This window comes from Cygnus olor, chromosome Z, assembly GCF_009769625.2.
Source record: "Cygnus olor isolate bCygOlo1 chromosome Z, bCygOlo1.pri.v2, whole genome shotgun sequence".
NCBI classification, from domain to species: Eukaryota; Metazoa; Chordata; class Aves; order Anseriformes; family Anatidae; genus Cygnus; species Cygnus olor.
The window spans coordinates 51708476-51736029 of record NC_049198.1 but is presented as its reverse complement, the minus strand read 5'-3'; the positions used below and the strand labels follow the sequence as shown (position 1 = coordinate 51736029).

Genomic DNA, 27554 nt, shown 5'->3' with positions numbered 1-27554 from the left:
TAAGAGGCAGTTTCTCTGATCCACCCAGCCCTATCCTGAACTACATATGAAAACCTGAACACCCTATCAGATAAGTTTTCTTAATCCCTTGTTATGCAAGGGATTTCCTAGAAGATAAACTAAATCCTCTCTCAAATCAACTGTAAACAAGTGGAAGACATTCACAACACACGGCTCTAGGCACCCAACAGCAAAATTGAAATGCAATGGCTGATCTCAGTAGAGTTCTGCAGAGAGCTTCAGGGAGCAATTTACAGCATGTAGAACTAAGAACACATTGAATATTGTTTCATTAAAGCACCAAACCAGTATCATTACATACACTGTTGATATACCATGTGTTACAGCAGACAGATGAGAAAATTCTAATCTTTCTCGGTTAATGGATAAATACCAGAGAAACCAGGTGTTAACCTTACAGTCAGTGAAACTGACACTGAGATTGCACAAGGAGAACACATTATTTCTCAGTCTTGGATCTCTGCAACATACAATTTCATACTCAACTTTCTATGCAAAGTAAAAAATGTAGGGAGAACATCTACTTCAGTAATAGCAGATATGTATGAATACGTATTTTTGCTGCAAATGTCTGGAATCTGTAGTACTGTCTGAAGAACCTCTGGATCAATTTTCACAATACTGCAAGTTATCTAAACTTTGCTCTGTGTCATCCTATCTTTTACATAGACCTCCAGGTTTATTTACATAGACCTCTGGGTTTAATTTGGGTCACACCACAAGAAGGGGACCCAAAATTCATTTATAGGAATTTGGAGACAGACAGACTTGGCAAACTTGTGATTCCAATACATTAGGGTTTGCCTTTTTTTTTTTAATTAAAAATGAAATGTGCATTCTCCCTGGGAGAAAAAAAAGACCAGTAAGAAAATTGGCTACAACACTCAAACTTGCTTAGAAACAAGGTACAACAGCACATGCATTTTTTTTTAATTTTATTTAAGACTGTTTAGTGCAGGCAGTCCCTGGAATACCACTTTTGCACTGAGTGGCATTTTTCTGTTCATTGTGGTTTACTTATACTAAACTAAGAAGTTCTGGCCTGTTGTGCAACTTAATGGATGAGATCACACAAATTGAAAAATTATCTAAAGGCTCTCCACACAAATATAGTTACTATCACTATAGGAGTAATTTCCAGAAATGCTTACCAAAGCATCTCCATGTAGAGCATGAAGTAAATGGACACATATATCAGGCCTGAAGCAACTGGATTCCCAAGTACATGAACACAAACATTTATTTGAACACAGAACAATAAATATACCCATGTACTTAATGAGATTCCAAATACAATTACAATAGAAACTATATCTAGAAGCAAGCCATTCATGCAGGTTGTTAAATGAATTATTACCTTGGCTTGTAGTCGGCCTCCAAGCGTTGACCGGGCATGATAGATCACAATGAGAATATCTCCTTGAACTGTTATACCTAATGGAATTACTGCTTTACCATCTTCAATTTTGAATTCCCTGAAGAAAAAGCATATCCACATTTGCACTATATTTTTCTGAAGCTAGATTATTTCCTTATACTTAGTTTGCTTTCCCCAAGCCCTTCAATATCAACCCATAAAATTCCACTGTAAATTCTTAACTATGAATGAAGGAATACACTCTAAGTGATTAAAACTTAAAAATTGCTCTTACAAAAGCAAGTAGCTGACAAGCAGCAGTTGCTAAAAGCAGAGCTACAGATACATTTAGACTCATAACTCTCAAATCAAACATAGGAGGAATATGCTTCTTAGGAACTGCTATAAAAATGCAAGAGCACAATCAGAACAGTGGCAAACAGACAGGGTATTATGAAAGCTATTCCAAAGAAAGGTGAAGAGAAACTGTAGTTGCACTGTTACACGATACTGCTAACCAATACATTAGGATCCCCACTGAGATAAAGTGGTCCAAAAGAAGAGGATAACATTTTAACACTCTGTAGCTGTATCTGTTCCTCCCTCTCCAATTTCATAACAACTTTTTACTGGACTTGGGTTTAATAAGAAATCTGGAAGGACTTGGGCATTCCTACCTTACCTCCACTTGTGACTGCCAGATAGAACTGCTAGTATGATTTATAGTTGCAGCATTGCATTACATCAGCAGGCACCAGAGTTACATCGGGGCTACCAGAATTAAGTGCTTTCCTTACAGCTATCACAGCTGGTGGATCCTTATTGTTTTTCACAACTGCATCATGAAGTTCAGTTTTAGTGGTGTTAGTACACCACCCCAACTACATGTACAGCAGAGATCAGTCTTCCTAGTTTCATGCTACTCCATGTGGTATGAAGGTCTTGTTCAACTTTGCTTCCCAAAGCCTACAGTGCAATATACCACTCCAGTGATCCATTCTTTCTGTGCAGACACCTTCAAACTCCTTTTTAATCACTTGGTCTCTTCCCCATGATTTACCTTTCAGGATTAACTAAAATGGGATAGAGGAGCTTTTCCATGTATTTAAGCAGCTCTCTGCTCAGCCAGCCCCAAAATCATATTTTCTCCTCATAGTAAAGACTTCATATTTAAGTTACTAAAGAAAAACTTAATATGCAGTTTTCATAACCTACACTTACTTCATTTTGTCATATTCCTGGGAGGTAGTGGTTACTCTTTCATCCCCAACATATACTTCACAAAAAGGCCTGCAGCCATTACGCTGCTTACTGAAAAGAGGAACTGGAGTCATGATGATTGATTTAATAAGGATTGGCTTGCTGTGAGGAATAATGGGTTCTTCAGCCATCATGTCACACATGTATTCGATATACCTGTTAAAACCAAAAGGTACTCATTAGGTCAGGGAACAAAATCCTAAAAACAGGTGCACACAAGTTACTTTTGTAAATACCCAGCCACCAAGCAATAACACATGGTAATAGAAGTGGAAACATGTAACAGCACTTCTGGGAAACAGATTTTTCCATTTGATAGAATTTGACAAAAGGAGAACAAAATAGAAACGTGAGGAAATACTTATGATACTTAACTGGTCTTTCTAAGGACAGCAACACAATTTCTGCAGTAAAATCTAATAGCTCCACCAGAACAGAAAAATACACTGTTCAGAGAACTGAATACAGTACCATATATGATATCATCTGTGCCTGTGTTTCACCTTCCAGACAATGCTAACCTCTGCCTCAGGTCCATAGCTTTACATTTATTCACTTGTAAAACAAGCTAGCCGCTCTTTCCAAAAGCCTCAGCTACAACACGCCACTAAGAGAACTGCTTACTGATATTTCACACAAAATGGATTAAAGTTACAGCAGTTCTTAAGTTAGTAACTTAAAGCTTCCTAACAGCACTTTACACATCAGGCTACCTTTAAGTTTATCCTCTTTGATGACCTACCCCGTACAGCACCCATTAAATATACCCAGAATAAATCTGTAGAACTTCATAACCTGTCAGTTACTCTTCACTGATCCTTACTTCTCACCTTTCTAAATTTAATCTTTGTTTTTTTGTAGGAAAAACATTTAATACCACTGTCACTCGCTCTGGAGACTTAATTGTTACAAGATCTATAAAATTAATTCAAATAACTAGTTTCATACATTCTGACAAATATTTCAAAGTCATCTGCATGCACTCCTTTAAAAAACAGAAGGCATTTTTATCTGAACAAGAGATTATTACTCTTTCCAACAGAAATTGCTTTGGTCTGACACAGTAAAACTTGCCGCGTAGTAAACTAACACATGCACATGGAATATGTCTTCTACATGTGGAAGAGGATTTTGTAGTAAAGACAGCATTCAAAAGCACTGCATACCCTTGTTTTCATTCCTAACACCGCTTCACTACATATCATATTTGATTCAGTTGTGATAACATCATGAGTAATTAAGGTCTCACAAACTACTCACAGAACTACTTTATCTACTTACAATACACTTGTTTTTCCAAGTATTTTGCTGTTTTAACACAGACACTGTTGAAATAATTTATCCTAAAAAGGACCCTGTAAAAATAGTAGCATATTCACAATTGCACAAATATTTGCTTCAATAGTACCCTACAAACAGACCGATACCATACCTTTTATGAGAAGGCCAAATGCCAGGAGGACATCGTTTTATACTGAACATATAAACCGCAGCCTCAGCAGTAGTGAAGAGACGACAGAAACATAGAAAAGAACAAACTACAACAGCAGACGCGGCTCTTCCATCCTACAAGAAAATTGTAATTTTGTTATTAAACCTAGTGGAAAAATCATTACAGAAGTTACTGAAGAACATACTACCTGTGTGTTCTACATAAAGAAGCTCTAGTTCTGGTGTGATCATTTGATTTTTCACACAATACAAACTATTCTATAGACTATCTGCTTGCTCAAACATGAATAAATTATTGCTTTAGCTTACTGCTGTTTAAAATTCAGTTTGATATTTATTACCTTACTATCACTAACATCTGCTTTAATGTCTGTTTCCTGGCCTTAACCAAGTTCAGTGCTATTTTAGGTCAATAACCATGGGCTTCTGCTATAGGAGCAGTTCTAAGAACTGAGCCATACTATATTCTACAGCTGTTTGACTAAAACTGCCTGAGATTAATACTTGCCAATGAACTAAGAGAAGGGAAGGAAAAAAATGAATCCATCTGCAGGAACTACTTCTACACACATCCTGTATTCCTCCCTACAAAACAAAATACTGAATATTCAGAAGTTAGAAGGTAACAGCTAACAGAATAGGACCTTAGGCTTTTATTGTTTTTTTGTTTGTTTTTTATCAGCAAGCATAGAATAGATTTTTCCGTAGTCATTTGGCATGTATGTGTAGAAATGGGGAAAAAGGAAATGTTCCTCCTCAAATTCCTTTAACAGTCATCTCCTTCAAATCTAGGCATCTCTATTGTAATTGTTGCCTAGCTCAATGAAAAGGTCTACCAGCATCAGAAGAGCTAGGTCTTTACAGAGCAATTCAGCAACTGATTTTTTTTTTTACTGCTGATGTAACTAACAAGCCCTAATTAAGGGCAACATGCACTAACAATGAAATTGGCTTTGCTTTGGGCATTGGACAGAGCCCAGTGATCTCCAGAAGTCACTTCCAACCAAAGCTAGCCTTTGGTTAGCTATTATGATTCTGTAGGGTGGACCATGCCTTTCAGTCAAGTTTCACACATATGAACAAAACTATAGTCCCTACCCCTAGAAGCCTAGACTTAGGACAAAACATTAATGAGCACAAGGGAAATAAAAACCAACACCAATCAACAGGACAAGCAGTGAGTTACGTACACTATCATTACAAAGCCACTTCCAAATATGTGTCTCACTGAGGGGAAAAAGTCATTGTACAAACAGGTCGAACAAGCGAAACACAGCAAACCCTTTGCACTCATGTCATGAAGTCAGAGGACAAAAACATGACAAGACTTAACAGGCTACAACAAACAGAATTACAACATTCAAAATTTAAAAAAGTCTTGCTCATCAATAACCAAATCTGGTGACAGATCCTTCCACTTCAGAAAGAAGCTTGATAACTTGCAAGCTTGATAACTTGCAGAAAGGAAGCAAAAGAAACTTCTCATACAGAGATAAGACACTAAGAACTTCAGTTTTTCCTTGTCTGTTTTTACGGGATGATATGCCTTGGATATGGAGAAAAACAATTCTTCAGCCTAAGCAATCATTAAGGCAGCAATAAAAAACAACCAGAAAAGACTAGATTTTAAAGGTAAAATTTTTCTCAAAGCCTTAAAAAGACCGATGAGATTTGTTACTGAATTATTCTGATTAGAAATATAACCTTAATAAAGTAAAATAAACATAGCTTATAAACATAGTATGCGTAAGTATTTTAACTGGTTTTATTTAAACACAGGTGAAACACAGCTATCTAAAGGAACACTTAAGAATGCTTGAGGAGCTGCAGCATGTTGAGGCAATTTCCAGGTAGACGAACACAAGACACATTGCAGTTATCATCCACTTCTACTGGGTCCAGTGTATGCTCCTCATCACACTTGGCATGCAGGCATATTGCTACAAGCCTCCCTCACACCTGAAGAATGGAAGTGACTTAAGACACCTTAAAGGAAACGCTTCAAGAGAAAGGTATTACAAAAATTGATGCCAACTTACCACATCTGCTGCTTACCTTCTTGACTAAGAATTACATTGTGACTGAGATACGAAAGTATCACTTTAATACAGAACCAGATTCCTAAACTCACAGTAGCACTGAAAATCCCATCACTTTTCCGGGGTCATGCATTAATTGAATTCTTACTTGCAAAGTTCTGTTTAAGGCAGTATACCTAACAAAACCTGTTTTAGACTCTGATAGCAAAATACCATACACTGTACCATTTTAAGGACTGGTTTTGAGTACTTTCCTGCAACAACTGTCACGTTTTTATTGCACAGGAAAAGCATATGAAATACTGACGTAATTTTCATATGCAAACATGACAGTAACCTCATGTTTTCAAATCTTGAGCATATGAACTACTCTTTAAAATTATTTCTCTCCCATGTTTGACATGAGAGGTTGCTTTTTATCAGTTCACTTGCTTTTTTGAGGGCTATATCAAAGTTAGCGATACATTAAATAACACTGGAATTTACAAGGCAATAGGCTGCCAGCAAAAGCAGGATCCACCAAAGTCCCACAGTAGGTTTCTGCAATTCTGCAGATAATTACATTCCAAGTGCACAGTAGCGGGAAAAGCAGTTTACACCCAGCCGCTACTTACAACATAAGAGTGCTCCATCAAAATAGTAGAGTGAAATATAGAGCAAACACCAAGATGGCAGAAAACATGTTTTCTCCCGCAGGCTATTTTGCCTTAATCCCTCCTATATAATGCCTTCTATATTACATGCAACGTTGAGATTTAACCCGACCGGCAGCTAAGCACCATGTAGCCGTTCGCTCACCCTCCCCCCTCCCTGTCTGGGATAGGGGAGAGAATCAGAAGAAAATGGAGCCTGCAGGTTGAGATAAAGACAGTTTCTTAAGACAGAAAAGAAAGGAAAATAATAATAGTACTGCTACTACTAATGTGTACAAAAGTGATGCACATTGCAATTGCTCACCACCTGCTGGTCAAGGTCCAGTTGATCCTCAAGCAGCCAGTACCCCCCAGCCCTAGCAAGCCACCCCTATATATTTTTCAGCATGACATCATATGGTATGGGACATCTCTTTGGCCAGTCCGGGTCAGCTGTCCTGGGTCTGTCCCCTCCCAGCTCCCGCTGCACCCCTAGCCTGCCCGCTGTCAGGACAGAGCAAGAAGCTGAAAAGTCCTTGGCTTAGTGTAAGCACTGCTCTGCAACAATTAAAACATCAGCATGTTATCAGCGCTCTTCTCATCCTAAATCCAAAACACAGCACCATACCAGCTACTAGGAGGGAAATTAACTTTATCCTAGTTGAAGCCAGGACAGCAAGGAAGAGCTATATCATCCTTCTAACTGCCTAAAGAGAAAATTTATGGAAATAATTTTTCTTAATACATAGCAGGATGGAATTCCCTCCAGGCCCTACAGTGAGGAAAACCAGTGATATTCATGAACTGCGTGATCCTAGTATCCTTAATCACAACCTAAAGTTGGATTGAGCAAAACAGAATCACAGAATTGTCTAGGTTGGAAGAGACCTCCAAGATCACCTAGTCCAACCTCTGACCTAACACTAACAAGTCCTCCACTAAACCATATCACTAAGTTCAACATCTAACACTTGGGAGAAACCAATTACTTACAAGGCAGTGCACAATGCAAACATTTTTCTGATCTTGTTTCAGCCATAAATGCATGTTCTTGCATATACTGTAGAGATTCTGAAGATTTGGTGCTCGCCTTGCTGGCCAGCCACATTCAGAAACCTGCAATGAGAGATACAGCCAAAATGAGAAACATGACATATATGTCATATGTATAAAAGGAAATTTTGCACTTCAATGCCACCTCTGTGCAGAAATTAAGCAACATGCCCCTCCCAAAAATACTGTTGCACACTACAAGCATCACATTATAGGATCAAACACAGCAGACCTGTGGTCTGTTCTACGTTCTGCTGTACTAGAAGTATCAACAACGGGTTTTTTTTCTCTGAGAAAACTACAGATAGTAAAAGCTTCCAACCTGAGTAGTGCACATTTTTAAGTAAAAGATTAAATTCAGTATGTTTTTACTTGTGTCCTTTACTCAGAGCCTCAACAGTTCAGTAATACTCCTTCTGCAATTAGTTTTACAAAAGAATGCCAAATAATCGCTTCACTGCTGACCCTCTGTATTCTTAAAGCCATCTGTCTGGTAAGAACGCAGTACATGAGAAGCCTGATCTTGAGAGCTTGAGAGCTTGATCAGGCTTGAAGCCTGATCGTGAGAACTTGCAACTCAAAGAGCAAATGCTCTATCAGGACCAGGTGAACAACTTAAAGCAACTTTTTTCTTTTTAGACAGGGCTGAAAATGAAGGTGAAAGACCAAGTTCACTATCAGCCACATGTCTTCTCAAATAGAAGAGTTCAAGGGTTACTCAGATTAATTACCAGAACTATCATAAGAAGTTCTCAATGAGATGCCAAGCTCAGGAAAAAAGGCTGCAAGAGATAATCTGACATAGGAAGCCTTCTATAAATTAAAATACTAGAGTACAGTGAAAAGCTAAAAAGTTGGCTGTTTCAGAAAGCCTCACTTTGCTAGAGATTTAACATTCTTTTGTTAGTGAAAAGTTTTGCAAAGTCACCACAGACCAAATAAAACTAAAGCAAGTAGCCCTTTATATTCTTGCTCACCACAGGTTTCAACATGGACTTCAGTACATCTCAAATATTACACTATCACTGAAAGAATCATATTGCAGCATTACAGCTATAAACCAGAAAACAAACTGGAAAAGACATTCTAAAAGTTGAAGAAATGACTTTTTTTTACTTACAGTTTACTTTCTGCTCAGACACTAGTTTTGCCATGAAATGAAAACCACACAACATTGTCCACTTTCCATTTGGCTGTGTTTGAAGCTCAAAACGTTCAGGTCATTATCAAAATTGAAATTGCCAAAATGTTGTTTTGCTGACACCTTTAAAGACCCACAACCTCCTTTTATAAGATGGAATCAAATTAAAATTCAGATTGCAGTGAACTAGGGATCTCCTGAGGCTCCAACAGCTCAAAGCAGAGTCAGTAGTGAGGTCAGACTGACTTGCTGAGAGCTTTATACAGGCAGGTCTTAAAAATCTCCAGAGACTAAGTGCACAACCTCTCAAAGCAACCTGTTCCAAACATGACTCAAAGTTAGCAGAGAGGATTTCAAAGCTACCACTAACTTTAATCAAGGCTTTTTAAAAAAAAAGTTAGACATAGTACACAGGAAACCATGAAAGTGTCATTTCATAAATGTTTCAGATGCTGTTCTATTTTGATTGAGTTTAAGGCTTGCCAGAATCATCTTTTGTGACACTAGAGAAGCTTAAGCTTCTTTAGCTTCTTACTCGACTGCTCTAGCCCAGCACTGAATAATGAAGTTAAAAAAGTCAGGAAGCATTATTCATCATGTATCCGGATTTCAAAGATGGACAGGGAAAATTTTCCCATCATGAGTTTTAATTCATACAAGATTTTTTTCAAGTAAAATATCTGTTTTTACAGAAGACAATTTTTTGCTTTTTTGTTTGCTTCTTTTTATAGAACTTAAACACTCCTAGCCAACAAAGTGGGCAGGAACACATAGTGTTATGACAAGATACAACATATTATTTCTTTCCAGATACAGTAAAGCAAAACAAAAATCATACAACAAAATCAATGTCACTAAGATAAATGTATACCAGAAAATCTTCAGGCCATCAGAAGATTTAACTGCATTCATATTGCCACTCACAGCATCAATACATCAGGAATATCAGTGTCTAGGTACCTCAGACCTGCATAACCAAAGAACACCTCCTGGGTAGACAATTTCCCAGTCACAGAATTTATCATTCTGTAAAAAGAGACTGATAGCTTTATCAGAACAAGGAATAAATGAGTTCACTTAAATACATGAGCCTCAGTGGACTTCTCCAGGACCTTTGTGCTAAAATGCATTCCTGAAGTTCTTGCTTTGAAGTACCTGCTCCAAGCAGTAAGTTCCCTGAACATTTATTATCCTCCATGTTTAACAGTCTTTTTACTAAACCTCATACTGAACCAAATTCAAAGAATGTTGATCCTGAATAGAATCCTCCACCCAAAGAGGTAATAACTGCTTTTCAGGTGTGACATTTAAACTTGTAGACAGTACAAAGTAAGGATACAAATAGGGAAGTGACAAGCGCTGGATAACATACATTAAATGTTTCCCAGCCTGATGAAGTTTGAAGCAAGCTCAGATAACTGAAGCAATGCTAAAGGATGGCTCTGCAGAATAAGGTCCAAAAGGGGTTTCACGTAGCAAATAATGCTTTTAGATCCCCCACTGGGCAGTCAGTATTGTGGGGAAGGGGCGTGATCTCTACACGCAGTGTAGATAAGGTCTAGTGTAGCCAGTGCTAGACAACTCAAAACACAGCAATAACTTACACTGCTGAACTAGTTACAGGACAGTCGAAGCATATTTAGGAGCACTGACAGAAGTCAAGAGTTTCAACACCTAGCAAGTTGTCCTCACTACCATGTTACTGAATTGGGGATGTGTCTTCATTTTAGCATCAGAGAAATAGCCAGGAAGGCTACTGAAGGCTCAGCTAAATTATACCAGTATTTCAGGCAGTAGCAACAAGCAGTCAGCTGGTGATCTCAGGAAAAAGCAACACTCCAGGGCTGGGACACACTGCAGTCAAACAGTATGCAGTGGGACAAGGAGAAAGTCCCATCAGCATTATTTAAAATCAGTCTCCAAAGCAGTACTACTTTTGAAAGAAAAAAAAAGCTCTGAATGAGAAGAGATTGAAGTTTTAGTAAGACTGTTATTCTTCATTTAAATCCGAAATATATAAGGGTACCATTACATTTCTTCAAAGATATCACTAGCCTAAGAAATGGACTTGAGTCAGTAAGATTAAAGATTAGCCTTAATTTATAACTTTGAACAGGAACCAAAGACAAGCAGAACACAGGCTACTCTAACCTTATGTTTATACTCTTCTTTTGTCATATTTTTGATTAAGCAGCCTACTTTAACGTATCTCACAACAGGAAGCTGAAGATATAAATCAAGATACTGTGTTGAAAGACCTGTTATAAAAATACACAAAAATTATACACACCCTATTATGGAATCTTGAAGGCCTGTATGTTCTTGGAGAAAGGTTATACACAGCATAGTGCCCAGGATGTTTAGAGTCCAGACATAACCGCACATCTTCTATGTTATTTTTGATGGCAGACTCTACACCTTCAGCTGGAAAGGACATCACTGAAAACAGAAGGAAGTGAACACTTCACCTTGAGATCTTCTTATACTAAGAACTACCAAATGATTGAGAGAGGTAGCAATCATACCTGCAATTCTGGAAGTGATGTATGATATATCCAAGTCTCCTTTTGCATAACTGAAACAGAACACATTGGAGTTAATACTGGGAAATAGAAGCGTTTGAGCCATAAATTCAAAAATTCAGGTCTTAGCCTCTACTCACTACAATAAATAACTTTTCATTTCTTCCATCTGAAGGACCCATCCAGCCTGGCCTTGAACACTTCCAGGGATGAGGCATCCACAGCTTCTCTGGGCAACCTGTTCCAGTTCCTCACCACCCTCTGAACAAAGAATTTCTTCCTTTTATCTAATTTAAATCTACCCTCTTTTAGTTTAAAACTGTTTGCCCAGATCCTAGAACTATCTGTCCATGTCAGAAGTCACTCTCCATCTTTTTTATAAGAAGAATTTCTCCCCAGTAGCTAAACTTTCCCTCTTTTAGGTTAAAGCCATTACCCCTTGCCCTATCACTACAACCCCTGACAAAGAGTCCCTCCCCAGCTTTCCTGTAGGCTCCCTTTAGGCACTGGAAGGCCGCTGTAAGGTCTGCCTGGAGCCTCCTCTTCTGCAGGCTGAACAGCCCCAACTCCCTCTGCCTGTCTTCATAGATTTTAGCTCAACTTTACTGTATATTCATTCACATTTTTCACAGATAGCTCAAATTTACTGCATATTCATTGAATTTATAAATTTAAATCATTTCTCTGAAAATTCACTTCCAAAATGCCCAAAGTGAGCAATTACTACTCACTTCTTTTCTATATAATTGTGAAGGTTTTTTTTTTTTGTGTGTGTTTAGTTCAATTCCTTCCACCTCTGCTTAATCACCTACATTATGCCAATAACTTAGTATTTTAAAATGACTAATATTTTTTTTCTTTCCAGGGTAGCTGCTATGTAGCAGGATGAAAAAGCCTGAGAAAGACTGAAAGACTCCAGCATAAACCCAACACCCTTGAGTTAGATCCAACAGGCCTGCACTCCTGATTAGCAAAGCAGGATTGACAGGTATCACCTATAGAATTTGGGTTAGATACCTAACTTAAATTAGTAGCATAACTCCAGAATATCAAAAGTTCACCACAGTATGACGCATATTTAAAGAATGCAAATGCATTATCAAAACCAGGTGTTTTAGAATTACTACAAAATTTCAAGACACTTAAAGACCTAGAATACTACACTCATTTTCAAAACATTAAGAGAAAACATTTTATCTTTGATTCCTATGGCTTGCTATTAAATACAAAAGAGGCTGGAGGAATTGTTTAAGGGATTGAATTTACAAGGACTGGGAGGACGATTTTAGGTGAGGTAAGAACAATTCCTTTGAATGCAATGACATGAAAGAATGTTTATGTGGACTGGCATAGTCATTGTCCTAACAACGATAAATGACCCAAGGTCTCAAGATACACTGAAGTCACTACAAGGAATTTTGAGAGCCTTACTAGACAAAACACTAAAAACTCAGTCTAGATAGCGTTTGGCCATTCAGTCTATTTCAGATTTCTTTGCAACTTTGGAAATATTTAACTTCCTCAGCCAAACTGATTAAGTGAGAAAATTACATTCAGAGCTAATTATGAATTCTTACTAGTGATGAACACAGTCATTTATGATTGAGAAGTGTCAAACTCTGTCACTTACACCCACCAGCTTCAAGCATGAAAACATGCAGATCATTCTAACAACTTCAACATTTTTTAGTATCAAGACAAAGAACCACCTAATATGATACCCTGAGAACAAAGATCTATTATGACTTCAACATTACCACAGGTTAAACAGTGTGAAATGAATGCACAGAGCTATAAAAAGAAAAAGTCTTTACATCCATTCAGGAATTTTTTCAGATACTGACCTGTTTACTAACAACACCATTCTATACATCTTTGATTTTTACATTTGTCTAAATTAAAATGCAACATTACTAGGAACATGGATCTCACTACACACACTTGCAGAAAAGCTCCATGCACATTAAAGTGCTATTTGGTATGACAATAACATCACAGCCAAGACAAGCTTGCTATTTTGCAGGAAAAAAATCCGTATGCCTGTTGCAACTGAAAAAAACTTCAGAATAGTTCTGCTGTCTTAATCAAAATGTAGCTGCTACACAAACTGCAGAATCAACAAAAGTCTCTTAAAATGTGTGACTTTCCTCAAATTCCTATTCCATGTTTTCCTTAAGCTTTATTCTGAGGACTTGAGATCTATTTCAGTATTAACAATGGAACACAAGATATTCTTTTTACTGGAGTGTTTCACTTCAGACTGGCAAATAAGATTTCTTTAATTTTCAGGAAGACAAAATAGACACACAATTGTTCAGTCCACTTTTCACACACACACACACACACACTGATATGCATTCCTATACATTTCAAGACATAACCCTGTAACAAAGTATCAGGACTGAGGTTTTTCCTTTCATGCTACTAATAGCAGGACGTTTCATTTACATAGCAATATTGCCAGCAGGTGATGAGTGCAACAACACCCAAAGAAGTCAAGACATTACATGTAGGGTTTCTGGTTTGAAAAAAATCCATATATTTTAGGCTTTTTAAGGCTCCAATTAAGGTAAATGGGAAAAGTATGTTATCATAACACTTAATTGCTTTTCTGATAACAGCAGGCAAAGCTTTTATAGTGAGATACCTAAAGCAAAATGTAGCAAATAAAATATAAATTTTAATTTTGCAGTACAAGTATCTGCAAAAAATCAGAAGTTGTAATTAAATGTTAGAGACTTTTCATTGTGGAAAGGGGTGGCAATACTAGTTTTGTCAGAACAGTTGCATTTAAAAGTGATACTTAATATTAAACAAAACATCACTCCAGCAAATTAAGTTAAAAAATAAGCAATTTTAAAATAAAGCTAGTTAGCATACAGCACAAAATTTTGGATGAGCACACAGTTACCGTGTGTTGCTATCACCTGAAGATGGGAAAGAAAGAATAAAAAACAGATGAATTGGTATAGCTAAAACATGAGCACGCAAAGCACAATCTTTAGTCAAAGAATGCTCTAACACTAAACAATCTTCCTCCATACATTTCTACACTCACAATAAAACACCTATTCATTACCTAAGTACCACCACTGCTGATGCTTATTTTCTTACTGGCCGAGAAGAAATGCAGCATTGAAATTCACAATCTGCTTCCACTTGGTTTTGCTTTGTAAAACTGAATTAATCATTCAACTACCTAATGAAACATTAAGATCTATCAAATAAAACATTAATGCAGCATCAAGAAACAAAATTAATTCAGAAGCAAAGGAAGCTAGCAATAAAAGGTAGCTAATAGTTCTTGCATTTTTAGATCATAATTTCTTCAGCAGAAGAGACTAGTCTGACAAAGTAATAAAAAAAAAGCAATCAAAAGTTTTGCAGAATGCAAATTCCATACCAGGAATTCCATACCAGGTTTCAATACCAGGTCCCTTCCATCCCAAGCCTCTCTCTGATTCTAACGAGATGACAGACTCCAACACAAGGAGTTAAGTGTAGAAATGAAAATGCATTTCAAGGAAGAGACATTTTAGTTTATCCAGAATGTCTGCTTCTCATATTTGTTGAAGAGTTTTAGAAAGGTAGTCAAGGATGCAATCGGTAGTAGAAAAGGCATTATTAAGTCCTTTATTCTGTCAGCTGTAGCCACAACACAAGTTTCTGAGGGCAGAGAATGATCCTGACAGAAAATAGGTATGTCCTACAGCAGACACAAAGAATGGATTAGCATTTCAGCACAGTTAATGTACAAGAAGTTTAAGAATGCACAAGCCTAGTGGTAGGACTCTCAGAAGCACAGTGAGTGCGTAAATGCTAAAGAACTTCAGACTACATAGGCCCTGTAAAATATTAAATATTGCTCACATTAATTCATGTGCTGCCATTCCAGTGAAATGGAATACAGACTCAGAGAATGAAACTTGCAGCATTAAGGGCCACTAAAGAGCACTGACGAATTACAAGTGGAAAAGGTTCTCTTTGAGTATTGATTAAACATCATATGGAAAACAAGTATTGAAGTAACTGGTTCTCACTAGCACATTCCTGTACTTGGTGCATTCCATCCTTTTCTTTCATTCCCGAAACCGATCAAATTCACAGGGAAAACAGCAAAAGAATGCAGTTTTATCAAGACAGTCTGCCTCAAGACCAGTATTTGATTTTGCTAGTGCAGAGCTTTAATAAATTTGACAACCTCACATTCCCTTTAAGGTGCATGAGTCACCTTAGACATCAATCTGTATTTAATCAGCCTAGTCCAAAACATCAGAGGGGAACTTATCTCTTCATGATTATGCTTGGTATGTAATGTTTAGACAATGTAAAGCAAAAGTGACAGCTTGCCATTAAGTCATGGCACATTTACAGACACTGTCTGATGATCCTCTATCAATTCCTCACAGGACATGGAAGCGTTTTATCCCCCTTTAGCTAGAAGAGACCAATGGTTGGTTATCTACCAGGTTAGATGAGGCACTGAGCACGCTGATCTAGTGGGTGGCATCCCTGTCTATGGCAGGGGGGTTGGAACTGGATGATCCATGAGGTCCCTTCGAACTCAAACCATTCTACGATTCTATGATCTAATTTGAATATCTTAGCACTTACAACTGGTAAGTGTAAAAACGCAAACCATGTCAAACTATACTCTCGAGATACTCAATTCTAGTGAATAACCACATATGACCTTCTGTGATTAATGCAAATGAGATGGAAAAGTGAAGAGCTTTTTCCTGACTAAGAATATTTATTGAGTTCCACAAGACATGCACAAAAATATCTCCAACAGCACTCAGATCCCTGACAGAAGCTCAGACACTATCACAAAGTAAATCATGGATTAAGTTTGAAGCAGTTTAGAGAATTTCAGCAGTTTGTGTCTCACCATGATTTAAGGCCTAAGTGACCCTGGTTCTGGGCAGGGCACAAGAGCTTCCATCTCAATCATACTCTTCCATTATTGTAAAAAAAAAAAATTAAAACTTGATTCTAACTAAAGTGCCAAGGGTATAATTCACCAACAGTGCAGTAACTGACAATTCACAATGAACACTGTAACCAAGATGCAAAACTTATTTTGGGCAATCACTATTCTCTAACAAATAATTTTAGAGAGAGAAGAGCGTGTGAACTGACCAGCATCTTTGACCATCAAGTACTCACTGTTCTATACATCAGAAGCTGCCAGATGAGCTTGAATATGTGGTTACTATTTTATTTTACTCCTTGCATGCTACTTTTTATTATGGAACCAAATGAAAACACACAAAGCAAAAAGCCCCACAAACCTGTCAGGTAAGAAATAAAAATAATGTGAGAAGGCAGCATGAGGCATGCCATACTGAAAGGTAACCTACAGAGGAGTTCTTATCCCTCACCCCTGAGAAAAGCCACAATACAGAAAGTCTTGTGGAGATGAGCACAAGAAGTGGAGTGCAAGAATACTGCAGAAGCATGCAGTGTACAATCAAAATACTAGAGTGAAAGAGTAAAAACAAAGGCATGAGAATGACAGCTTAAAACTTTATAATTTTATAACTCTGTCAACGGAAGAGAAGAATAAGGACTATCTATCACTAAGGAAAAGTCATTTCTCTGCTGTTAAACTTCAAAATCTAAGCAAAATCGGCAGAATTTAAGACAAGGAATTAAGTACCTTCAAGTTTTTAAGTAGTAGAGCTGCCAAAGGCAAGGAATTGGCAGAATATATCCATTATCACACGGTAAATTTTCTTTAAAAAGACATCATGAAAGCAACAAAAGCAAGACTGAACAGACAGGCACAGGAAGATCAGTTCCACAAAAGGTAGCAGGTACAAGGGGATAAAGAACAGAGGTCTGTAAGACAGCATGTGCCAAAGAACTAAAATGGAGAACAGTTGCTGAAAAGCTAAAAGCAGCTCATCATAATACTTCATACACAAAATTCCTACAGTTCTGCTATGCTGCTGAGAAGTCACTGTTTTTCATCATGCAACAGTTCACTCCCCTTGTACGCTTCCCACTCTTCTCTCGAGTCAGTGCAGTTCTCCCAGGACAAAAAATTTGATGTTGTGCCAATTGCTTTTATCTGTGGAAGGCTTGTAATGACAGATCAAAGCTGTATAGCTTTTCTGACCTTTAAAAAATGGAGGACCTGGCCTTTTAAAGCCATACATGAGAAGTTTAAACAGACTAAACATAAGAACAAACAAAGAAAAATGCACTCAAAGTGGCTACAGAGGTGCAAGTTCTACAGATCTGAGTTCTCTGATCATTACAAACAGTTTAGAGCAGTACAATAAACAGACTACACTTGACAGAAAAGCAGTTACAAGCAAAAGACTTCAAGTACAGTATTTCCAATTAAAGTGCTACGAACCCTACATTAAAGGACAAAGTACAGTTCTTGGAGTTCTATCATCATATTGACTTACCTTCTCTTCCTAGAACTAAGAAAGTCTTCACACTGCATAAAACTTGATTATAAGTTCAAAAATGTATGAATCCATACTGTGATGACCAGTCATATAGAGGTAGTGAAAATCATTTGGAGTGGGAGTGAAAAGAATCATTAGAAACAACAATACACTAATAATCTGAGAACATATACATCCAAGGAGGAAAGTACTCTTCTATGTAATTCAGGGCAAAGCAGACAGAGTGCAGAACCACTCATTTTGCGTAAAATCCCTTCATTCAATCACCTACATTTGACAGAGTGAAAGAGGACACAGGATGACAACTGAAAACGAAACTGGACAGAAGAGCCAATGCACCATTGCCCTGCAGTTTCTCTACCCTCCATTCCATTTAACTATCATCACTCTATCTTTCCTTATTCCTTCTTTATTCATTGACACCCTGTATAGTCGTTTTTTTTATTTTGATCCATGATAGTCTTATTTCTATACCACTCGTCCCTGCTCCCGCCCCCCTCCACTCATCTCTCCCAGGTTTTCAGCATGTGTAAAACAGAGCAGACCACGCCAGTGAATGCAGCACTTGTAGAGAGGTTTTCCCCCCAGCATATTTCTAAAATATATTAATAAAAAAGCTACATTAGAAATAATAATTCATAAAGTCTCAGTGCTAACTATTAGCTATTAGAGTTCATATTTAGAAAAGAATGCTGAATTTGACCATTTCTAGAATAAGTATCTGAGCCTTCATTTAGAACTCTTAACAGCGCAATTTATTTTTACTCACTTGGCCACAGATTGGATAACTTTAGAAGATGTATCCTTAATATTTGTGAAAAACCGTTCTGTTCCTCCTCTCAGAATATCAAAGAACCCTCCGTAAGTCTGGTCACATTCTGCAACAGTCAGGCCTACAGTAGTCAAACAGAAATAATTGTACTGTAAGTCATATCCTGGAATAGGCTCCATTTTCAAGCAAGTTGCCTACAAAGATGGAAGTGAAAGTATATATAGACTAAGCTTTGTTGTAAGGCTCACAGTTCGAAAGCTTTCCTTAATGACGACCTATGAAAAGAGTGACCTCTGCATGGTCAAGAGCTACTAGTAAACTAACTAACAGATTGCTTAACTGACTACTCACATTTAAGAGAGAACAGCAAAACGTTCATAAAAGCAAGGCATTTCATATTGCCTGTGCAGGCATAATTAAGTTACATTTTAAGCCCAAAATCTCAGCTAGAAACATCTATTTGTTAGCATGATAGCATACAAAGAGTACTCGTTCCCGCACAAAACAGATGGCCAGACAGCCTTTTGATTATACTCCTATTTGGAAGCTAGATTCCTATTTAGCAATTCATATACAGTCAAAATTACTGCAAATAAATATTACCCAATTTTTAAAATTTCCTCTTGAGCTTTAATACCCTCTTACTGGCAATTCAGCGCACATAATATAGAGCAAGTACTACCAAACTGGAAGGAAAACTGAATACAATATGAAATATTCCCTTGATTTCTTCTACGTTAATTGTAATGTTAAGCAACATATTCACACTTGATGTAAGATGGTTGCAGAAACTGCCTTTCATTAAGAAATTAGATGCAAGTAAGCCCATTAGCTTTTTATTTTCTTTACTATATTAAGTACAAACCTGGAATATCTACTTTTGTAGAATGGGTACATCAGCTTTTAATTGTGTCATTTTGAAGACATGCTTTGGTTGATTCAATTAAGTGCTATTAGTCTAACTACTGCTTTTCTTCAGATGATACCACAATTTCTCCTCACCACTGAAGTTCCTCTGACACAACTCTGCATAATCATCCCCTAATTAGCTGGACTCAAGACAGCATCAGCTATGGCTACTTCTGAACGTAATGACTAGACTGCCCATAGTGTGATCTTAGGCTGCTGCTTTTTACCTTCTTGAGGTTGTCAAAAATTTTTATTTTGGGATTGACAAGCTAAATGTGAAAATGACTTTAGACTACAATTGCTATGAGATGGGCTTCTGACTACCTGATGGGGTTCAGTTCAAAAGCTTTTTTAGGGGATAAGGGGTAGGAGGGAGAAGGGGATTTCAGATGCCTACAGACTTATTTCTTCTTCATATGGGCTTTTATCGGGCTAAACTAATAGTGTCACATCAGTGGCTTCTTAATATCAAGATATTACCGTAGTTCATAGATAGCTGCCAACAGTTAAAATCCTTGAAATTGCTTCTGCATTTCTTGGTTGGACTACCTCAACATTTAGATATCAACAAGCCTGTTTTAGCATAAAGTTATGCAAAAAGACACAGAATGGCTGATTTTGGTCATACCATATATAATGTTAAGTAGTTCTGCTTGGAAAACAGACAAGTGTCATCTTCCTACATTAGAGATACAAGATCCAATGTTGTTTGTGCAAGACCTCAAGATATGGACTGATTTTGGTACCTTGTGCCACAACATATCAAGGTTTTTGTTATAATCCAGCACTTTAAAATCCAGCACTTCTGAGAAGATTTTCAGCAGTTAAATTTAACTTCACAAATTCTCGCTTTACACTGAACATTACAAAGTATCATATGCCTCACTGAACTGGAAAGTTTGGGGTTTAAAGTAAAATATTTTGTTTACTTTCACTGTAGCTCTTGTTCTTAGAAATACTATTTCTTATTCTGTCAGTTACTCTCAATTTTTAATTCATTATCAGAACTTCTCACCCATCTACAAGTCAATAATACATTTTAGTTTCAATTGTTCTACACGAGAAACTAAATTTTATCTTGTTTAGCAACAAATTTGAGAAATTCACATTTGCGTTATCAACATGCAACCAAACCCTGAGAAAACGGAAAAAGGTTAGAAACAGCAATATAAATTCAAAGGAGCCACAAAAATGTCTGAAACCGTAAAGTGACTTTTTTCCAAAAATACAAGATATGCCATTCTCTTACACTTAGAAGATATTTCTTTCTGCACATACCTGCATTGTACATATTATTGAGCTGTCCTGCAGGCTTGGAGCTCTGTGAAACCGATGTTACAGACATCCGAGGCTGAGCATTGTTCCCATAGCCTCCATTTTGTTCCAGGAGCTGTGGAGATTAATACTGTGATGATTTTCTTGCTTATTTAGCCAACTTGTAAAAGTAACTTACATAGTATAACTTGGTGAGAACAAGCATGCAATCTGTTTCTGAGGCTCAAGAGAAAGCCAGGAAGTTCAAGTACAGCAATTCATTCAGTTTCTGTATTGTGTAAATTAATCAAACTGGAGACAAATAAGTGGGTTTCAAGTCAACGTAGGCAGAGTCCTCGTGTATTAGATTTTCCTGTGCAAGTTAATGATGATTAAACACAGCATGTAAAACAGAGCACTTACATACAAAGGAATGACCCAAGACCATGCCAATTTTTCAATAAGCAGTAAGAACTATAATTAGTTTACTCTAATGTCATGTAAGCACTGTGAATTATAAAAGCACATTTTCAAAGACCATAGAGGTGATATAGATCAATTCAATTGAATTACAAAATTGTGAAGTTTTCAAAAGACTAAGGAAGATGGGACCTGCTCTGACATTTGTTACTAAACTCACGTTGAAAAGTGAGTTATCACGTTGATAAGAAAGGAAAGAAAGGAGATCTAATCAATAATACTCCTTTATGAGATTCCTTTACCTCTGTGATGGGGGATTTAGGATTCACATTCCTAGCTGCTGCAATCTCCTGCAGTTGATTCACCAGTTCAGTGATTGACAATCTCTCCTCTGGGTTCACTTTCAAGGCAGAGCCTAAAAAACATGATTCAGGCAATAAAACAGATACCCTTAACAGCTCTTCTTCCAGCAAAGATCAGTAATTTCTTCAGTACACTCTAAAGCAATGTGAGCACTCAAACATGTGGAACAGTTTGGAGCAGCCGCTAAATCCATATTCAAGTATCACTGTTGTAAGTAACCACAACTAACACCATTTATGGTTAAGAATATTTCACAGAATATACTTTAGGAGTCTATTAATGAACAACCTCAGAAGCAATGGTGGATTTAATTTTTGACAGCAATTTAATAACGTTGGATTTGTAGCCAAACTTCTGGTACTGTAATCAAAGATTTTGGCAACCTATATGAATTGAAAGTAAGTATTTCTAAAGCAAATTCAAAGAATTGATCAAAACACTAATCACTCCTATGGAATGATTCAAACACTAAACAAGACAGGTGACATGGCTAAAAAATAAGTTTCGTTTAAAGTTTAAGTTTTCTGAATGTGGATTAAAATTTTGAATACAATGAAAAGTTGTTACAGTTAACCTTTCCATCATCACATAGATTATGCAGAGATTGACAACACTTAATTCCAGGAATATAATACAAATACTAAGATACATCCATTGATACCACCAAGCTAATAACATTATAAACTTACTGATGAGATCATGAAACACAGAATAGCGGGTGTCATTTTGTGGAATAGTGTATTTTCCATTGACTATGCGAAGTTTAGCTCCATCTTCAAAAGGATGTTGCCTAAAGCAGAGTAAATACAGGATACAGCCCAGAGCCTACAGAGAGATGAGGCAGAAATATTTAATTCAGGAACTGATAATTGAAGTGGAATTTTAGACTATGCAATTGATTAAGTTCCCTAATAGAGCTTGCAAATCACAGGTTTCAATCATCAACTGCTGACTCATGCAACCCTATATATATATATTACAACGCTTTAGGCATCAGTTTCACACTCCTGAAATAATTAGCCCTGATGTTTCTCTGAGGACAGAAACACTTAGTAAAACATTCACTTGTCATGTTAGAGCACTCCTAGCAGTGAAACTGCTTTTAAATAGATATGTGGTTTGTTCCCCACTTCCCTCCCTGAAGTTTTCAGTTTCAGTGATTCTCCTATTCATGTCTTTATAAAAATCATAGTAATATAACTATTTTATGAATTTTTTCAAGTATACAAGAAAATGAACACTTGCAACATTGAACATGTTCAGGAACAGAATTCTTCTTCCATAAGTATTAGACGTTTTATTTCTAAACTTCATCTTAGGCTTCAAGGAGACTAATTCTGTTTCTTGAGTCAGAGTTTAGTCTTTCTTATTTCTAACCCAAATACTTTACTATACAATGTACCACCAAGGTAAGCATTTAAGTGTAAACCAGTCTGTTTAAATGCCATGTTACAGGAACACAAAGTTGTCTCTGAAACAGTTGTTTTGATAAAGATTTGAAGAAAAATAGCCTTAAATGATTGTCCTTTTATTTCCTAATAACCACGTAACAACTTTAATCAGAAGGTTATTCAATTCTTTCTAGCAAGTAAAGTTGAAAATCAATTCCAGATGGATTGTTCAAGCCTCAAAGAAAAAAATCACAAAGTTGTGACTAACACACTCTGGGAACTTCAAAGTTCCTTGAAGTGTCCAAACTTAACTGACCTGTGTAACCTGACAAGGGAACAACTATCAGAGCCAGCAGGACATAAATGAGTTCTAACTTCTGAATAGTCTAGGTGCTATGGATTAGTTAGAACAATTTTGTGTGTTAGTTAAGTAAATTTAAGTTTTGTATATATGTGTATATATATATATATGTGTGTGCGTGTGTGTACGTAAATATCAACTCATAAAAATATATGAAATCTATTTGCAGAGTGATCCTGGTGTAGAAGAACCATGCTTCCCTCTGGCCTATAAAAGCTTAATAGTAAAGCACCCAATACCTCTGAGAAAATGTTTGCACAATGTACTGGTAAATTCTTCCTTACTCTCTTCTGTACCCAGCTTACTTACTAAAGCATATGCTAGCTGAGAAATCTGTTTACTGCCTTCAGTCCTCCTTGCGCACTGTCTCAAACTGTCTTTGCTTGTCAGTTTATCCCAAGAACAATTTCAAAGAGTTGAATGTTATTAAAATCTAAGGCTTGACATATAGTCACTCCGAAATGACTTGTTAATTCACTAATTCCTGGGCCAGAAGCAAGCTGTATATACTAATTCTGTACATTATCATATAGCAAGTACATTTGCGTCTGACTGTTGATATAAAATAAAGAACTCCATATAATGTATACACTGAACCACCACGTAGTCTACATTAATTAATCCAGCAGGGGAATACAGGAAACAGTAACTACTCTGCCACAGGAATATCTGCTTAGCAAGAAGACAGATCATAATTTAGTTGGAGGAATGAAACTATTTCCTGTGCAGTTCAATACATCAAGCACATCAGGAGACAGCATCCACTGTCACAAGGGAGAACAGCACAGGGACAATCGGGTGAACACACAAAGTAAAGAGACCACTTAGATTTAACCTTTGCTTTAATGGATACAGAATGTTATTTATTCCTCCTCCTTCATCTGTATCTTAGAATTGTAACAGTAATATTTTTTAACATTTTAAATTCCAACTGTGATTCAATTTGGCTAAAGGTTGCATCAAGGCATTCCCCAAAGCCAATATTATCAGTGCTGAGGCTGTGCAGATGTACTTAACAGAAGAGCCCATTTCCCAAGATGTTGCCCCAGAACTTTATACAGAACCATTAAAGAACATGCCTGGGTCGATTTGAGAACTCATGTACCAATAGAAAAAAAATGCAGCATGTCAAAGTTAAAAAGTAACTATGAGTAATTCACTGACGTTCCAGGGTTGGGCACAGCACTCCTGAATCTCAGCGGTTAGGATCATACAACATTATCACACAAAGCAAGACAGTATTAAAGAGTGGGAAAAAAAAGTTATTCGTTATGCAGGTAACTTACTCAGAATCTAGTCTACTCATTCCAATTACATTTCCATCCTCTAGAAAAGCAGTGCTTCCTCCAGACAAAGTTTGCTACCAGTTTAAGAAGCATTTCAGCTAGCCCCCAGCATAAATGCGTTAAAACCACTGCAGCACACACTGGTGGTGTTTCAGAATGCAATGCCAAAAGTGAGCCTATCAATCTTCTTGAATTCATGCACTGAGTGTTAAATCTTCATAAGCTACCCTTCAGTGTTATCTACAAAATCTCCTCAGAAGTCAGTAATTCAGAAACCATCAGCATATATAATTAGATAGTCTTTCTGAAGGGCTCCAGTTTAAAGATCTGTCTGTCATTCTTAATCAGGTACCTGAAGTAGATTAAGCTCCAGATGCATTTAAAATTCACAGTACATTATTTTTACATCATTTTGCTAATACCGACCCATTTCATCAAGCCTTCCCTACAACACTCAGTATAATCACTTTTATTCCCATTATAACACAACTTCGGAATTTTTGTATTTAGCCAGTTTCCCCAAACGTAAGATTGTAATCATAGAGCAGGTTGTCTAATGTTTAATTAGATTCCCAACGGGAACCAGACTGACAACAGAAGTATATCAAAAAACAGAACATGTTTATCAGAACAAATTCATTTCTAATATATTCAGAAGTCAAAGACAACTAATAACCAATCACAATTACTTAACACTAAAATATTAATGTTATTAATGTTTGTTCCCTTTTATCTTTCAATTATTCTGCCTAGCACTGAAAATAAGCATTCAGCACAATTCACATGATCCCTCAGCTCCCTGAGAAAGTACGAAATCTAGTTTTAACCACCAGGAGTTATTATAGTCCAAATTATTCCTGGAAATCTGGAAAGATATTTCTTTGGAATTTACTCTGATTTGAGTTTCCCACCCTCACCATTCCAGACAAAATGTCTACCATAGTTTAAATTTCAAAAAAATTCTTTCAAGACAGGCTTTTTCTTGCAATGGTCATGCTAGAAAGGAGTCAATGTTTGACAGATTGAGCACATAATTAAAAAAACTCAAGTGAGAAGGGTTATAACCAGCCATCCATTCTGAATTTTGACTACAGTCCATATTCTATATTTGGAATCAGCATAGCAAATGCATTCTGAGATGTCAGAGTACACTGAAATAAACCAGGATTAATACCAAAGATCAGCTTATTGGAAGTTCCTGAATTTAACAACTATGCTATTAACCTTTCCTCATTTTTCCTAAGAAATTCTAAGTAGTCTGGACAGAAGAAAGTGAAAAAAATAAGTGACAAAAAAGCCTTTACTTTGTCACAACAGGTCTTGAATCTTATGACAAAGATATGCAGACTTGCCTGAATGGAAAAAAGCTCACTGAACCTGGGGATACTGTCATCAACTAATGCTGACTCAACACAAAGAACTGCCACAAACAAGTCCTAATTTTCCTTTACCATTTTGCCTTATCTCACCCCTTAGCACAGTGGAAGTGTTTTGGTTGGTTGTTTTTTGTTTTGTTGTTCGGTTTGTTTTTTTTTTTGGGGGGTAGTGTCTTTTGAGGAAAGGAGGAGAAGATTTTGAAACAAATCAAGATACTGTTATTCCCATGCCCAGCTCAAGCTTCAGGCAATAAGAAACAATAAAAGTTTTATAGTATAGTTCCATGCATACACAGACAGTACTTCAAAATAATTTCTGAAAAAAAAATAAGGGACATGAAATCTACAGATACTCAACTCATGCAGAAGTAAAATCTGGAAGATGCCTTACATAAACTAGAAGAATTTCTTACCAGGTATTGGTTAAGGAGAACCCAAATTTGAAATTTTACTCCTTAGCAAGGAGCCCTTCATTTGCATTTCCAGAAGTATTAGATAGTGGGAATATATGAAGCAGCTTGCAAGCCAAAAGGGTAATTTCTGAGAAAAATCTTTACGACAAGATAGAGACTGTCATTTCAGTTCAGGAAATGACACTAAGTAAGCACACTAAAAACAAATACCTTCAGTTTAATTTCTTTCTAATTAATGTGCTTGTTTTCTGCATATCTCTAGACTTAGGTAGGAAATGTGCAGAAAACAACTGACCAAGCCTGAGGACTTCTAATCTATTCAGTACCTAATCACATTCCTGTTGTGGAATCTACGCAGTTGATAACTGTTTCATCCATGCTTCTGTTTTAAAGAAGACATTTCTACCTCCTTTCTGTTTCAAAGAAGACATTTCTATCTCCTTTATACTTTTAAGCTCACACTACAAGTAACCATGAGTGTTACTCGCCCTATGCGCTTTCCTGGGAAAACTGTTTTGTTTATGTGAACCACAAACTACAAGTCAGTTATACTTTCAGACACTGTCGTACTCTTCTGCTGGATACTGTGCATGTTTTGGCTGAAACCAGAGTGTAAAGGAAAAACACAGGACAACATGTTCCGAAGAAAGCACGGTAAACAGAACAGACCTTCCAAAAACACAGCAGGAGATAAGCACCAGGTGCACGCCAACAGATGTGTTTCTTTTGTTTAGGATAACTGTAGCTGCCATTTTGAGAAAGGCTTTTGTTAAATGAAATTCTTGCTGTGTTTAACTAGATGTAATCTTAGTTCAGATGGTCAGTATTGAAGGAGTGTGAAATGACCAAGTTGTCAGAAAAAGCATTTGTTATTTCTTCACATGCCAGAAAAAAAAATCACTGAAAACATAACGTTAAAATAGATGTTAAATAGAAGTTTGCTCAATTGTAACTAAGAAACGGAATGAAGTTCTGAGAGTCTAGCTGAAATCTCAAAGCACCCACATTACATTTTCTCACTTAGTCTTTTGACTTTTTGCCAATACAGACAGTTGAAGAATTTGACACTGACTCTATAAAAGACATCCAATAAACCAAAACATCTCT

The 27554-nt window shown here is 36.8% G+C and overlaps 1 protein-coding gene across 1 annotated transcript in view; it reads right to left on the bottom strand.

Moving 5' to 3' along the window:
- GAK (cyclin G associated kinase) overlaps positions 1-27554 on the bottom strand; it is a 74568-nt gene that overhangs the window by 25814 nt on the left and 21200 nt on the right. The window contains exons 8-17 of the mRNA XM_040542167.1: positions 22310-22445; positions 21560-21672; positions 20862-20973; positions 18672-18795; positions 11481-11530; positions 11246-11394; positions 7755-7877; positions 4071-4204; positions 2600-2794; positions 1379-1496 (exon numbers count right to left, since the gene is read on the bottom strand). Of these exons, the coding sequence (XP_040398101.1) occupies positions 1379-1496; positions 2600-2794; positions 4071-4204; positions 7755-7877; positions 11246-11394; positions 11481-11530; positions 18672-18795; positions 20862-20973; positions 21560-21672; positions 22310-22445 (1254 nt within the window). The remainder of the gene's footprint in view (positions 1-1378; positions 1497-2599; positions 2795-4070; positions 4205-7754; positions 7878-11245; positions 11395-11480; positions 11531-18671; positions 18796-20861; positions 20974-21559; positions 21673-22309; positions 22446-27554) is intronic.